Below are 17,435 nucleotides of genomic sequence, written 5' to 3' on the forward strand. Positions count from 1 at the left end.
TTTAATTTGTTTACCATCGCAATAACGGGTTTAGTTCACAATCTCATAAGCTGATAAGCGGGAATCTTATAGTAGATTAGCTTTGATGTTTATTTTATATCCAATATATTTTAGGCTATAAATCTGTAGAAAGGTATTACGGTTTCAACGAACAGCAAACGGTCAATATTATTAAACTATTCCTTCGTATCTTCATTGAAATTAGCAGTGTGAAACGAGTATTTAGAACTTTCTAATAATTATTCCTAATATGTTAAAATTAATATATTTGATTAAATATATTTATTTTAACACATTTAATTTTAGTTGGTCTAACCTCATGGAACAAATTTTGTGTGTTAAAAGTAAATAAAAAGGATATTTTCAGAATAGTGAATTCTCTGTTTGTCATATAAACAATCAGATATAGGCAGAACTATTTATTTTTATTCTTCGCTGTCCGGCTTTTAGTACCTAGAGCCTTTAAAACGCAAACGAACTTTAAAAAATGCAATGGTATTCGCGAGTTATGTTACTACTACCTGTTAATATCGTAGTGCTAACAGAGCATCTCTATATGGAATTTGTTGTCCTCAGTAAGTGCTGGAAAACGCTTCCGACAATAGAGTGATGCTCTACATTACTCACCATTGTTAGTTAAGTCTGTGTTTTCATTATATTATAGGATTGGTTTGGCCAGTGAAGAATTACCATTACCAAATTGATTCAACTAATACAATATTATCGTTGAAAGTGAAAAATTTTTTCAGTGGGCTTTTAACAGAAAGCAAACCTACATTTTTCCTTGAGAAAGCGGTAAAAACTAAGCCGGCGATAGTAGATCCATTTTCTCTACATACGATCAGAACTTACATAGTTTAAATGTCTTCAACCGAAGTGAAGCTATCAAGGCTGCTGATCTTAGCGCAAAAGTTTAACAACTTTTATCTATCAGGTAAGAAAGCATGTTATGGATTTCAGCATTTAAGACCCCAAACATTCATCTATATAGTTAATGCGGATTATCGATTACTTATTCCATATGTAGGCAAACAAAATATACATAAGTATGAAATAATTTAGGAAGGTTTAAAGGTGTATGTATGCGTATCTATTAATTAATTGCAATGGCTGTCTGGTTGATGTGGTTGTACATGTGTATGTGTATGTAAAAGTATTCTCAAATAACTTTGTTGGAGGAAGGGTTTTGAGCAAGATCAGTTTTACAAATTTGTACACACTAAAGTTACCTAAGTACAAACACACTTAAATATTTATAATTCCTTTAATATATGTAGACCATACAGTTCCATACACTGCCTTTTCATCAATTAATCACCGCTCAGTAAAAATATCGAGCGCCGAATTACCGCTGAATTTTTTTTTTTAAAATAGCCATGATTTTAACAATAAAATGTCCTAGGATTGCTAAGTCAAAGAAAAATCCATACATCCTCAATAGTTTTTAAAGAGAGAAATTTTCATTGATTTTTCATCACTTATCTATGAGCTATTCATGACCATTTTCATCAACTGTTCATCAATGTGACATCAAAGTTTATTTCATCGGTCTTTTATTACAAAGTTATTTTTTTTTATAATTTGATTTATTATTTAAATTATGAGTTATCTTGGAATTGCTTATGGAGTTAGGACAGTTGTGTTGGAATATCGGTCTACATGTCCGATTTACCTTAAAGTGAAATATATTAGTATAGTGTATACTTAAATGTATTACAACAATTTAACTTAGATGATCGTTACTGTGAGCAGTATTTGTTGTTGCTTATAAAATGAATCCGGTGCATGGAATAATTAATGAATTAAATCTGAAAATATTTACCATTTTCTTAAAAACTGATACTCAAAAAAAAATAACGTCTGCTTCTCACAAAAATATAATAGCAAGTGATCCGCGAAAAAGGGCAAGTGCCATTTTAAAACGGAATCCGTTAAGCCATTTTGTTCTCCTTTTGTTATTTCAATTTTGCTCTTCTCCTTCCCTTTTACCTACATGCATACATGTAAATAATTTCTCTTTGCATGTTCCGATGCGAATTACAAATTTAAAGTTTCTTACGATGCCTATGTGCTCGGCGACTGTCGGCTGTGCATTCGAAGCAGTTGGATCTTCTGGATCTTTTTGGTGATTTTGTGCTGCTTTTAATAGTGATGTATTGTGGGATTGCAGTGTATATATGTCCATACTTATGAATAAAATACATAAATATGTACATACATAGCTTACAATGAAGTCCATCTGATTAAGCAGGAGTGATAATAGCTCCTTAACAATAATGTGTATACGTACAAAAGTTCTAAGATCAACTTTTGTGGCAAAAAAGCATATTTGACTAAAAATAATAAAAGTATATAATAATTCGGTACGCTTTTCGAAATATTTATTTCCTCCCACGTCCTCCTACCCGTTACTCGTAGAGGAAGAGGTAAAGTATGTTAAAAAGTAGAAGGTAGTGATTCCGACCACATAGAGTATATAAATTCTTGATCAGGATCACTAGTCGAGTTTATTTGGTCATGCCCGTATGGCGGCAGCCCATACAAACGTCGAGATCTCAGGAACTATATAGGCTAGAAAGTTACCATCTAATATTACAACAAAGCTTTGCCAAAACACAATTTCAAAACTCTTGTTTAAGTTGGGTTAATGGGTTAATTTTAGAAAAACTTGTACTTCTTTCCAATTTTTTTCTTTTTATAAAAAGACTACTAACTAGTGTGTCTTTAACAACAAAAATGAGATGAGATAAAATGAGATTTTAAATAAACTTTTTGCCACACCCACTCTAACTCCCCGAAGGCGCTAGACCGGTAACGCCCATATACTTTAAAACAATTTTTAAATATTTAATCATTTTATTCCCCAATATCTATCGATATCCCAGAAAAATTATGAAATTTCACGTTCGCATTCACACTAGCTGAGTTCGCGGGCATCTGATAGTCGGCGAACTCGACTTTAGCATCCCTCTTGTTTTTTCTTATTTTTTTGGGGAAGAATGTGGGGTAAATGCTAGTTTTTTCACAGTAAAAAGATTAAGGATCAAAATGTCAAGATGGTCGAGTGGCCGCCCTATATTTGGGGACTCTTGTCAAGGAGAGACGATTTGGGGACCCTGGGACTCTAGTTGAAGATAAAAAAAACCTGGTCAACAATATCAATGAGTAACATTAAAAAACAAAAAAAAATTATATAGTGGAGTTCCTCGACTATCAGAAACTCGTTACTCAGCTAGTGCGACGATAAATTTGAATATTTTTCTGGGATTTCGATAGATATAGGGGAATAAAATGAGAAATTATTTAAAAATTGTTCAAAAGTGTGGTCGTGACCTTTTTGGTCGTTTTGTGGGTGTGGGTACAGAAATTGGCAAGACATACAATAAACAAAAAATAATTACAACATTTTTCGAAAGTGTTAGCGAGGCAGGCTTTGGCGTTTTGTGGGTGTAGCAATAAGTTTTTTTGAAAATCGTTGGAAACTTACAAAACTAATACAAAAATGAAAAAATATTAAAACATTTTTCAAAAGTGTGGGCGTGGCAGTTTTGGGCGGTTTGTAGGCGTTGCACAATTTATTTGGCAAAGCGATAGAAATTTTTTAAACTAATAAAATCATAAAAAAATATCAAAACATTTTAAAAAATTTGTAAAATGGGCTGTTTGTGGGCGTTAGATTAAGAATATATATACTTAATATGGTTGGCAACGCTTCCTTCTACCTGTTACATACTTTTGAACGAATCTAATATACCCTTTTACTTTAGATTGTAAAATTAAAATAAAATTGGAAAATATTCTACGTTCGGCGTGTACCCTACCCGAAAATGTACGATTGTAAAATATTGAGCAATGGGCATTCTTATTTTTGGCCAATTATCATCATAAAAATTACCTGTATTTTGTCTTGTCTGAATATGACAGATTTGTATTAAGCGATAAAACCCGGTTACCAGTGACAACACTGCAATTATCGTCGATAGGATTCACTCACTATCGGACTCGCCGGTCCAACGCCAGGGTCGATTCATGGTTTAGCAAGGCGTATCAACGTAGCCGTGCTTTATCTGAATGGAACTCAGCTACCTTGAAAAATTTCAAGTGTTGTAATGCACGCTAATTTTATGTGCTGCATACCCACTGCGGTTAAAAGTGAGGTTTAAGTTTCAATATCACAAGCTTTAAGCTTTTAACTGGTCTACAAGTTTAGCCCGTCTCTAAACCTGCTATGCAGAAAACATGAATCCATCACCAAGTAAATCAGAACTGCGCTCTAGTGAAAATCCGGACACCCTGCTCGAAGGATCTGACTCTAACAATAACAGCGACTTTTCAGTCTGAAACTTAACGAGATGAATTAAAAGACAGCCGCTCTGTCAATCGCCAGTACATGGACACAATAGCATATGGCTCAAAACGGATGGTGACAAAGCGAATGCATTTTGTGACCATTTGTTCTCCATCTTCATCCCCTTCCAACCGACGGACGAATACCACCGAGAGGAAGTCGTAAACTGGATGTTGGATGTGCCTTCATAATCTGCACACCCCATAAGATATACCACTCCGCAAGAAGTCAGTCTCCAGCTGAAGGCCCTTCAAGTGAAGAAGACACGAGGACCTGTTGAAATTGACAGCCAAATTCCTCCCACGCAAAGGAGTTAAAGAGCACTTTCCTAAAAAATGGAAACCAACTTTTTCAAAGGTCTTTAAACGAATCCTGCTGAAGCGCTTGATGAATCTGCAGCAGGTATCAGGCTACATACCACAACATTAATTCGGTTTCAGGAAGTCACATGGCTTCCCGGAACAAGTTCCCCGCCTTCTAAATCAAGTAACGCATGGCTTTGAGTCCAAGATCTACACAGTGGCAGTCTTTCTCGACGTTAAGCAAGCCTTCGACAGATATGGCCAAAGACATTAGAATAATTCTAGTTATTATTCTAGTGTCTTTGGTATGGCACGAGGGACTTTTGTACCAAATTAAGGAAGTGTAGTGCAAAACCAATGTATGCTTGTCAGCGTCTTAGTGATTATATTGGCTTTCGGTATAGGATTCCTAACAGACAAAAAAAATGTTTCCTCGCGGCCCTATAAGACACGAATGTCTGTTCTTATTCTGTTGGTATTTAATATAGAAAGCCAAATCTGGATTTGTAACAGTTTCAAACTGATTAATTAAGGCTATTAAACTATATTAATTAAACTATTAAACTTCTTCACTAGAAATTCTTTGTAGCGATTGGCATTTATTTTTGATTAACCAATCTAATTAATCACACTCACATCACTTTGATCACCCGTGATTTTCTTTTCTTTTATCATGGATATAATAAATAAAAACAACCTTCCAATACAAATTAAATTGTTTATTTGAGAAAAAAACTTTTTTGTATTAATTTTTATTATTGTTAATTAGTTTTGACGTGACATTTTGTTAAGCAAAATCAGAGCGGGCATTTTTGACTTTTGACTTTGTAGATTTAACTCCAAACTGCACTTGTTTTTTTTCCTTAATTTTTTGGATTTGTTAAAAAGATACCATACACCTTCTTAAGATTGCCAAATTTCTCGACTATGCTATACCCGCTACTAAGCTAGAGGGTTTGTGCAAAGGAAATTTTTTCATATTTATACAAGTTACTCGAAGAGCAAAAGGGTATACCAGATTCGTTGAAAAGTATGTAACACGCCGAAGGAAGCGTTTCCGACCATATTAAGTATATATATTCTTGATCAGGATCAATAGCCGAGTCGATCTAGGCATGTTCGTCTGTCCGTATGAACGTCGAGATCTTAGGAACTATAAAAACTAGAAGGTTGAGATTCAGCTTACAGATCCTAGAGACAAAGACGCAGCGCGGGTTTGTTGACGCATGTTGCCACGCCTACTCTAATGCCCTAAAACCGACCAAAGCTTCCACGCCCACACTTTTGCTAAATGCTTTAATTTTTTTCGCAATTTTGGTATTCCGATAGATATTGGCTACACTAATGTTAAAAGGAAAAAATATGAAAACATTTTCAAAAGTGTGATTTCTGGGCTTTACAAGAAAATGATTAAAACGGCCATTTTCTTGTGTTTTTTCACTTGCACTTTTTAATTTAACTGTTAAGTTCGCTAGCGATCAGATATGTGGTGGCTGCTTTCGAATTTGGGTTTGTATTTTGCAAGTAAGTAACCATTTAATAATTATATTTATATTTTACATTAATTCTTCTTGTCCATTTATCCTTTTTCGGAGGTTTTCTTTTTAACAGCATTACTAAAATGAAAATATACTTACATTTTTATGTGTGTTGATTTGAATTTAAAATGTTCTAGTGCTTGTTGTGTTTTAATAATATACTTTATCCGTATCTTGCAGAATTACAAGCGGAATTGGATATTTCATTTTGGATTACACCGAAGATGTCTTGTCTTATTTAGGATAAAAATAATCGGACTAAAGCGAAGACGTATAGGGTTTAAGAAATAGTGTAGTTAAATTAAATACAATTTAATTTATTTGTAAACTGCAACCTTGTTTTATATATTCCGTGTAACTCTTCATAGTGTTTAATTCGTATACAATTACAATTCCAAATATCAGTAGCTTCATTTGAACAGTCTTGTAAGCTTCTGTCGATTTAAAAAACAATATTTTGCCACTCCCCCAGTCTTAAGCCCACAATACGCCCAAAACTAAAACGTCTACACTATTGAAAATTGTTTTGATATTTTCAGCCGATATCCCTTTTGCAGAGCAAACTCCAATACCCACAAATATGATTTGTTTTATTTTACTATTCTTCTTCTTAATTTTATCGGAATTTGGTCAATATATTTTAATTCGATGAAAGAATATGTTTCCACAGGATTTTTATTTAAGCCATACATTCAAAATATACTCGTAAATATGCCCGGCGCTGAAACACTGTTCTCATTTTAACAAGATTTTGTTGTATAATTCGCTGATATTAAACAATTGCGGAAGTCGATTTTGCTGCTTCTATTCAATTTATATTATAGTGGACTGTTCTTTTGAAATTATATAGAATATATGTGGAATATATTTATCTACATCCCGACCCTTGAAAAAAAGCTAAGGTAATTTCGTTTCATTTTACCATGGTCAAACAAAGACTTGTAAGTACATTTATATTATTTTCATGTCTACTCTAATATGTATTACAGCTAAACCAGTGGTTCGGACACAAATTAACTTTGCTCTGATTTTTCGATGAAAACATTTCTTCATCGATACAAATATAAAAATAAATTGGACTTATACGTTATAGAAAAAAAAATACTGCTTTAGATCAAGCGCCACCACCTAGTAATGCGGGCATAAGTCTACCACTGCGCGTGCGGCGGTCTTCGAGTCTCTCTTTTCGCTCTTCCTTATTTCCTCGCTAAAGCTGTCGTGTTATCTATTCAGCTAAACTACTTTTGTAAGCTTTTGCTTGGCCAGTCTGCATCTCCGATTAAAACAGAACATATTTGTGTATTAATGTATCCCATTTGTGCATTCTTGTTATTTATAATTATATATTATTGGCTGTTTTCCCCACAAACACTTTTTATTTTTGTTGGCTTAAAAGCGTACTCTTGGATTTATTTTTTCGCTAAAAATTTAAATAATGAAGATAATTTCATACCTGTTACGCATAAAGCAAGAGAACTAAACATGTTCTGGTAATCGTTTTTTTTTTCGATTTCGATTTGCGCAATATATTTAGATTTCTGTTCTAGGTGCTACGGTCTTCCCAAAATGTTTGCTATCTCAATTTTTTGTAAACAGTAAACGTTAAAATGTAAATAAGCGTTTTTGACAGTTTTATTTCCGATGTTCGCTATTATTTTGTTTACTATTTTTTTAGACAATTTAATTAATTCAATTAAATAGCATTATTTACAAACAACGCTTTTGGGCCTTATATAAATTAATTAATTTATTCTTTTATATTTTATAAGTATTTTTACCTGCTTTTTTCGGTGTACCAAAAGTATGGCAGCCTTCGCGATAGCTTTTGGCGACGTACTTATCCACCCTTAGCCAAATCAAAAATTTTTGTTGCCGACGGACACTTTTTGTTTGTCAAATCTGAGGTGGGGTTTCTTTTGATCTGTCCACGTTCGTATATCTGAGAGAATTTGAATAACAAAATGTGTAACGCCATACGATTTTTTCGTGCTAGCTCTAGAGCGGAGCCAGCGGCTCTCTTATACGCATACAGTGACAGCCGTATGTGTGCACATTCTAAATATTACAAAATATGCTCTTTACAAGCTCTTATACTTTACATCTATATTATTTTTCATCAATTGCCACCATGTAAAAAACTCTTGTTTTCCATTGCCTTAACATGATAATTATTCAAATATATCATAGAAACTTTAAAAGCCGAATCTATCTACATAATAATATAAGCTATATAAAATACTGTGGTTAGGTTTGGGTGTGCATTGGCCATTCAGCATTTCCGAAGCAATTACTGAGTATATGGTAGGGCCAAGTACGCTACCTTTGGGAACTACAGCTGCAATAGTCTTCGATCTTTCAGAAAACTTTTAATAACAAAATACGACTGAGGAGGAAACAACCTCTTTGCTTTATACAGCAGCTCAGGGTGCTATATTCTGTCAAGTGTCTGTTGCTTGTCTATTTTTTTTAAACAAAAGTTATAATAACAATTCCAGATCGAAAAACTTATGTTGAAATAATGATGAACTTAATTGTAATGTTCACTGTCTCCTGTTGAAGTATGTAGTCAGTGCCATTGTATATATTATAAATTATATACATACATTATTTTTTAATAATATTTAGTAGATAATTTTAAACAAAATCGACCAAAACTCTAAATATGTAAGTTTGATTCTTAGATCAAAATAGATTTTCGCCCAAAAACGTCATCTAGCGCTAATACGCACATACACACTTAGTCGTAAATTGTGTTAACACACACCAGGAAGTGCATTCTATTTTCAGATTCTTACTCTCTCAATTTTCTGCGAGAGGAGTGAGAGCATATTTCGGCCGTCACAAAAAGGTGTCTGCAAAGTGCAAAACCTATGTATGGCCGTTACGCATCTTGTTATTCTTATGTCTTTGGTCCGTCTGTCTGTTTAGAGTAAATTAGCTAAACAAATATATTTTGCTAAAAATTTGTTATCACACAAAAAGAGGGAGCTAAAATTAGACAATAAACATAACCACAGTTGCATTCATTTACCCTTTGTTAAAAATAAAATCGAAGGTGATCGATAGCTCTTACATATTGGGGAATAAAATCGTTTTGGGCATTTTGTAGGAGTGACCAGGGTCGAGGTCAACGAGTTTTTGGTATACTGATAGAAATGGGAGAGTCAAACAATACAACAAAGGAAAATCGGAACATTATTCAAAAGTGTGGGCGTGGCAGTTTTGTGCGGTTTGTGGGCGTTATAGCAAGGGTCACACATTTTTTAAATGTGTGCGCGGGGACGTTTTGCGCGTGAAAAAACGTTATTGGCAAGTGGATATATATTTCCAAACTGCCACGCCCACACATTTTTAAAAATGTTTTGTTATATTTTGTTGTTTTGTAAATTTTTATTGATTTGCCAAAAAACTTTGCCACGCCCACAAACCGGCCACGTCCACTTTTGTAAAATGTTTTGATTTGTCTTCGTTATATTGTTTGTTTTACCAATTTCTACCGCTATACCAAAAACAGTTTGGCCACGCCTCTTCTAACGCTTTCGAATCGCCCAAAAGTGCCCCGCCCACACTTCTGAAAATGTTTTGATATGATAATTTTTAATATTTTGATTAGTCTTGTAAATTTCTATAGATCTGCCAAAAAAAATTGGCACTCCCACTTTAACGCCCATAAACCGACAAAAACGACAACGCCCAAATTTTTGAAAAATACATTGAGATTTTTTCATTTTATTATATGTCTTTCCAATTTCTATTAATATTATAAATAATATTTGGCCACTCCCAAAACTGCCAGCCCACATTTCTCATTTATCTTTCGATATTTCAAAAAGAACATTAAACATTCTCACACAAGTGACGGTTGTCTGATAATCAAGGAACTCGGCTATGGCATACTCTTTTGTTCATTTTTCATTTAAATATTTTTAAGCCTCTGATTCTCCTGAGAAACAGACTGGAACTAGGCTTTAAAGTATGATTTTAAAACATTAAAAAAAAAAAAAAATTAATTTATAAATTTCTTTTAATTAAAGGTATTCATAAGTGTGACATTCGTCCATTTGTGGTAGAGGGGCAACAAGTTGGTCTTATTAAGTCAGATGTTTTAAAACATCTTAAAAAGTATCCTGAAGTATTTTGCATTCGGGCTTGTGAGCAAAGTAAACAGGTGAGTCCAATCTATTTATAGAATAATGATAAAACTACTTAAACAACCACAGGGTTCGGTAGAGCTAAATCCTGCTTTTCGTGACTATAACGAGCGCACTGAGCAACTGGAAAAGGTTTTGCGTATCTTGCGCTCCGAGGGACTTTTTCCTGCATTACAGGGATGGAGGGATGAGTATTTCGAGGTAAAAGCAGACTGCAGAGCTCTACTTAAAATGGAACGAGCAGCTACTCCGCTCTTTGGAGTGCGAAAGTACGGCGTTGATATAAACGGTTACGTAAGGCACCCGACGCTTGGGTTATGCATTTGGCTGCAGCAGCGGTCAAACACAAAAGAGACCTGGCCTGGAAAATGGGACAATATGGTAGGCGGTGGACTTTCAGTCGGCTTTGGTATTAAGGAAACAGCCATTAAGGAGGCTGCAGAGGAGGCATCAATTCCTTCTGACCTAGTCAAGAATTTGGTGTCCGCAGGATGTGTCTCATTTTACTTTGAAAGCCGACAAGGACTTTTTCCCAATACCGAATATGTTTTCGACTTAGAGCTACCACTTGACTTTGTGCCTCAAAACGCTGACGGGGAGGTCCAGGCCTTCGAGCTACTAACAGCCAAGGACTGTGTGGAGCGCGTTTTTACTTCAGATTTCAAGACAACTTCAGCGCCTGTGGTGATCGATTTTCTTATCCGACATGGGCACATAACAGCAGATGATGGTAAACATTTTTATTGACATAACTGTCATATAATACTTAGATTTTTAATTATTAAAAAACTTGTTTTCGCAGTTGTCGACTTCACGCAAATCGTTGAGCTCCTGCACGTGCCCTTACAGTCCCTATATACGTACAAGACACGCTTTGAGCAATCCATTAAGCAACCTCAATTCTTGCCAGGTGATTCCAAAAACTGCAACTGTGAAATATTTCAGAAAATATCAGTGGAGAATGGGCACAAGAAGTCAAATTAATCTGAAATGCTGAATAGTCTTAAAAATAAATAATGAGGCAGGGCTACAAAGAAATAATGCAAGCTAATAACAAAATAAAAGTGATTGTAATTGAAGTGAACTTTCTGAAGCCCAGGCTAGTATCAAAGAGGTACACATTATATATTATATATATATATATTATATATTATATATATATATATATATATTATAAAATATCATTTCATTTGTGTAGTCTACTAACAGCTGTCAAGAGTTTGTAATTCAATTAGATTTTTAAGAGTAGTGTTGAGCTGGTATTGTATTGCTGTGCTATCTAACGTATAATGAACAAAATAATGACAAATTCTCAAATTCTGCTGAAAAATATTATGAAGCGTAATATTTCATTGTATAGTGATAAGCGTTGGTTTGGGCTTTATTCGTTGTTTTCGTTGGTATAAACAATCAAATTTTAACTATTTTTTAAAATATTAATTGTTATTATATAACCTCCCCTGATACTTGTCAAACATGGAGAAAAACCACAAAACTCGTTTTTTGTCAAAATATTCAATTTACTTAAAATGCAATATTATAGCAGTGTGAATTATATATATTACATCTTTTATTATATGTAGTAACCAAAGTGCTCAAAATTAAGAGATACATTATATAGGTAGGATAATATTTTATGTACATTTTTTGTAACCTAATACAATATTTAATAAAGTAAATATAATAAAGGCCGAAAAATGTTGTGGTTTTTGTCAAAAAAATATGAACAATCTATTCTCTTATAGGCATTAGTATGGCAGAGGAATCTCTGTTGGGTAAGTCCGATCTAAACCTTTTCGGTTAATTTCGTTATAAAATAAAACGTTCGGTTCTTGGTCTTTTGTATAAGTAAATATATAAGTTATTGCCCTACAATCGATTCTCTCACATATTGTATGTACGCCGAGAATAAACGGAACTACAGAAGAGCAACACGGATAACAGTTAAGAGTACAATTCAAAACGGTGAAACGACGAAGTGGCGACACACACACGACACACGTAAAGTAAAATCTGAAAAGTAAAAGCAAAAGTAAAGACGACGAACGGCTGCGTGAGCCAAAGTACAGACAATAAGAAAAAAAGAGAACAACAACAGCACAGCAGTAGCAGCAGCAGCCCGCCAAAAGGAAGAGGAATAAGAACATGTCGACGACGAAGAAGCTGAAGCTAAAACAAACGAAGAGGAGGCAGCAAGACGACAAGAACCTGGAAGAGTACACAGGAAAAAATATAAAAATTTAAATACGCTCGAAGTCGGTAGACAAAAAGTGAGCTAGCGACGAAAGAGAAGCGAGGAAACCCAAACTCCGAAATTAGAAGACCACCTTACCCAGCACAACAATAGTAACAACAACAACAACAGCGACATCATCATCAACAACAACAACATCAGCAATTTCGAATTCAGGCATCCACGCAAAATAAAACATAAGTATAACAATAAATAAAGTATAATAAGAAAGTAATAAGTAATATTATTATTAATTTATTATTATTATTATTGTTGGGTCATGCAGCCGCCAAAACTGTGCAGTAGACTAATCTCATACTCTTTAATATTGTAAGCCGAATTTGTCAGTGGTAGCAGTTGCGATGCCCATAGTGCAAACCGCTGTTCTCGCACGCATTTATCTGTACGGCGCTCATTCCTTGTTCTTTTTGTTATCTACCTACGTTAAGCTTGGGCGCTGCATTTCGGCTGTCTGTCCAGCCAATTGCCTTTTCTTCGTGTTTCGGAAAAGACTAAGCTTGTGCATTCGATATAGCTCTTTGTCGGCCCTAGCTGCCGTAAACAATTCGCAAAATAAACAGTGTCGTAAAATAAACAAACTTTCTTCGGCTTTTTATTATTCGCAACAGCTATTGAAAAAGCTCAATAGCTAAACAATTATATTATTATTATAATATTATTATTATGTTATTATTATTATATTATTATTATTTATTTATTACATTATTATTATTGATACTATATTTATATTATTATATATATTATATTTTCAACCCAGTTCATAGAGATCTTCTGAAAGAAACAATTCCCTATTTACTGTTCCTTTTTCTCGTACACCGTTCTCAAAGTAAAATAGCCGCGGAGAGCTAAATTTTTATTGCATGCAAAATTAAAAAAAAAAAAAAACGAAAGAGAACTGAGCAAGCACACACACGCATTCCATATTTTCTGTCCACAACTTTTGTTAAGTTCGAATTGGTTTAGATTTAGGCTTGTCTGGTGCAGGTGTTGTCCGAATTAAAAGCCAACATGGAAAATCCAACAAAGACCATCAGTTTTCAGTTCAAATGAGGGACCGGTACCTTCAGAAAGACCCGACCTGCCTGAACAGCATCGCGTAGACATGAGTGTCGACCAGTTGACAGCCTTAATTGGGCAAACGGTGGCCAAAGTTTTACCTGGACTGATAAAACAAATGAATAACGACACTCTTGACTTTACTGGCGTGAGCGATCAGGTCGTCGAGCCCGAATACAGAAATAATTTAGTGGACTTTGACAGGGTGCCTGATATCGTAAAATTTAGCAGGGAATTCTCTGGAAATCCAGCAGAATTCGGGTCTTGGAAAAAGAGCGTTGATAGAATCATGGAGACTTATATCCCATTTGTTGGTACTCCAAAATATTATGTTGTAATTCATACCATATGAAATAAAATTGTTGGAAGTGCTGATGTGGCACTCGAGTCCTACAGCATTCCGCTGGACTGGAAGGCCATGTCGATATGTCTCACTCTGCATTACGCAGATAAACGGGACATAACTACCTTGGAATACCAAATGTCAACTTTGGTAAATAAGGGTCAACAGTCGAGTTTCAGAATAAACGAAAAACCCATACCGGCACCCCGCAATTTTCAGCCGTCGAATCCCTTTGGCCATCGACAGCCTCCACCGGTCCCTCCACGACATTCCATGAGGAGACCTCCACAATATTTAGGCCAGCCATTCCCGGCGGCAAGGCAACATGTGTCTAACTTCGGTAATGCACCGTTCATTCCACACCGACAAAACTATCAACAGCAATGGCAACAATATAATGCCCCACCCCGTCCCTTTGCGACCAAATCACAACCAAGACTAAAACCAATGGACGTGGACAGCCGTGTACAGACGCGAAACGTTAATGATATGAATAGACCACACTAGGACATAAACAAACGACAAAGGAACAACATCCAAATAATGAACATGGGACAGCCAAGTATTGAAGTAACTGGATCCAGTTCAAGCATGGCAGGCTATCAACGGTCGATGCATGTTGCATTTTTTAGAGTTGAAGACTCCTCACTACCATACTTCGAATGTAGAGTGGGGAGTGGAAAGGTTTTAAGAGTGTTACGGGCTCTAACAAAAGTTACATCCAGCCCAATTTGGTGTCGAACGCGATACCAAATAACAAACCTTACATAGCTGATACTCCAGGCGGCGATGTAAGAATATCGCATTACAAAAGAGCAAACCTTTTCGATTTCGATATAAAATTCTTTTTATTACCATCGCTGAAGACTTTTGACGTCATACTTGGAAAAGATACAATGAAAGGAATGGGAGCGCAAATTGACTTAAAGAACCTAACCATGACACTGGAAAACGGGAAGAGAGTCGTTCTCAAAGAAAAACAGTTCGAGGCTGTTAGCACAATTAGTCCTACACCGGTGTACTCAAAATTCTATCAGTACCCAATGTCTCTTAAAGACGAGGTACACAAACAAATATCAGAACTTTTACAAGATGGCATCATTCGACCCTCAAGGTCACCATACAATTCACCAGTGTGGATAGTACCAAAAAAAACTCGACTCCTCTGGAAAAAAAAAATACAGGGTGGTAATTGACTACCGGAAACTTAATATGGTAACGGTAGCGGACAGATATACTATTCCTGACAATAATGAAGTGTTGGCCCAATTGGGAGACAACAAGATTTTCTCAGTGCTCGATCTGAAAAGTGGGTTTTATCAGATTCTTTTAAAGGATTTTGATATTGAAAAGACCGCCTTCTCCATCAAAAATGCACCGTCAATTTTCCAGCGCGCACTTGACGATATCCTTCACGAACATATCGGTAAGATATGTTTTATTTATATTGACGACATCTATTCACACTATAAACTTGTTCTTAGATGTTCGTATCATCTAATTATATAATGCAGCGCTTGTAAGACGCCGCAGTCTGCGTTGGTAAATGCAGCTGAGTTTTATTCTTAAATCTATGTTTGAGGCTTATGACCGCGCTAATCATCTCCCGCGTGGTCATATGTCTTGACACTCCGGCAATAGGCCTCTGCAATCATACTTATCTGTAGTTGCCACTTATGCTGTCCCGTGACATGTTTATTGCAGCCCATAAATAAAACATATTTATAGTTTGCCTACTTATCATGTCTAAACACATATTTAGACAACATAATCATCTTTAGTAAAGATGATGAAACACACTACCAGTACCTTGACACCATTTCTTTCTCATCAGCAAGCCAACATGAAATGTCAGTTGGATAAATGCAAGTTCATGAAGAGAAAAGTGGAGTTCCTAGGCTTCATTGTATCCGACAAGGGCATTGAAACCAGCCCAACCAAGGTACAGGCAATCTCAGACTTTCCAATTCCAAGAACACTCAAAGAACTGAGATCATTCTTGGGATTATCCGGATATTACAGGAGATTTATTCCTAACTACGCTAAGTTAACAAAACCACTTAGCTTGCTTTTGAGAGGGGAGGATGGTCGAATTTCCAAGACATTATCGTCAAAAAAATCCGTCTCCCTTAATAGCGAAGCAATAGAAGCCTTCATGAAATTGAAGAGCAGCTTGGTTTCTCCAGACGTAATACTCCACTACCCGGACTTTAAAAAAGAATTTCACCTAACAACGGACGCTTCCAATTTCGCAGTAGGCGCTGTTCCTTCACAAGAGAACAGACCCATCTCATTTTTATCGAGAACACTCTCGAAGGCGGAAGAAAATTATGCCACGAATGAGAAGGAAATGTTAGCCATTATCTGGGCTGTAAAAAAAGCTAAAAATTTACCTTTACGGTAAAGCAAATGTGAAAATCTTTACTAACCATCAGCCTCTGACCCATTCTCTCAGTAGTTGGAATGGGAATGCGAGGGTTAAAAGATGGAAAGCATACCTTGAGAAATATGACTACGAGATTTTCTATAAACCAGACAGAGAAAATACTGAAGGCGACGCTCTGTCCAGACGAACGACAGTCGAACAGATTAACACAGTAGCCTCAACAATGCACAGCTCCAACAGTTCGAGCCATGGACTGATACCTAGCGTTGAAGCCCCGATAAATGCATTTAAGAATCAAATTTTCTTCAGGAAGTCCGAGTCAGAGAATTACTCATTTAGCATTCCATTCACGACATTCCATAGGCATTTAGTAGATCGTAAATTGTTCACACCTGATAGTCTCTGGTCCGATTTGAAGGAATATCTAAACACATCAGTTATTATTGAAATTTTCACATCTGAATGTGATAAGGAAAATACAAATTCTCTACCCCATCCATTTTCAGGGTTTCAAGATTAGATTCTGTCAAACTAAAGTTAAAGACCTTGTTAACGAAGCCGAACAAGAGGAAGAAATACTTAGGACACATAACAGAGAACACAGAAATGCTGTGGAAAATAAAGCCCAGTCGTCCGAAAGAGTATACTTTCCTAAAATGAGGAAAACAGTGTTTGGTGTGTAAGACTGCTAAATATGACAGACATCCCACGCATCCAGAAATAAAAGAAACTCCCTTGCCGGTATACCCCGGACAAATTATTCATATTGACATATATCTATTCAGAACGACATCTGGTGCTCACGGCGATTGATAAATTTTCCAAACTGACCTTGGCACACTGGTTTTTTATGTGTGGTTTTTCACTGGTTTTTATGGCAGTAGGATAATATTGAACTTCAGGTTGAGTAAGAGGTACTACCCTGGACAGAAACACACTTTCAGGACTTGTTACAAAACATAGATCCAAAAGTCGACCAAGAGAATTTGGAATATAATTAACTTGCGACAGCGATAAGTCGAGCAAGCCGTCAATAAAGTCATGTTGTGCTAATGGG

The 17,435-nt window shown here is 35.6% G+C and overlaps 1 protein-coding gene across 1 annotated transcript; it reads left to right on the top strand.

Moving 5' to 3' along the window:
• The first annotated feature begins 570 nt into the window (after positions 1-570).
• On the top strand, positions 571-11,987 carry LOC117137692 (nudix hydrolase 24, chloroplastic). Its single transcript, XM_033299299.1, has 4 exons — positions 571-934; positions 10,223-10,356; positions 10,409-11,069; positions 11,142-11,987. The coding sequence occupies exons 1-4, from the start codon at positions 862-864 to the stop codon at positions 11,321-11,323; spliced, it is 1,050 nt and encodes a 349-aa protein (XP_033155190.1). The 5' UTR covers positions 571-861; the 3' UTR covers positions 11,324-11,987.
• The last annotated feature ends 5,448 nt before the right edge of the window (positions 11,988-17,435 follow it).

The sequence above is a fragment of the Drosophila mauritiana genome, chromosome 2L (genome assembly GCF_004382145.1).
Source record: "Drosophila mauritiana strain mau12 chromosome 2L, ASM438214v1, whole genome shotgun sequence".
NCBI lineage: Eukaryota > Metazoa > Arthropoda > Insecta > Diptera > Drosophilidae > Drosophila > Drosophila mauritiana.

Excerpts from the sequence above, each read along its gene's own strand:
- LOC117137692 (XM_033299299.1), top strand. The coding sequence starts at position 862 with ATGTCTTCAACCGAAGTGAAGCTATCAAGGCTGCTGATCTTAGCGCAA. Across the intron at positions 10,357-10,408 it reads CTTGTGAGCAAAGTAAACAG|GGTTCGGTAGAGCTAAATCC; the intron begins GTGAGTCCAATC and ends AAACAACCACAG. Across the intron at positions 11,070-11,141 it reads GCACATAACAGCAGATGATG|TTGTCGACTTCACGCAAATC; the intron begins GTAAACATTTTT and ends TTGTTTTCGCAG.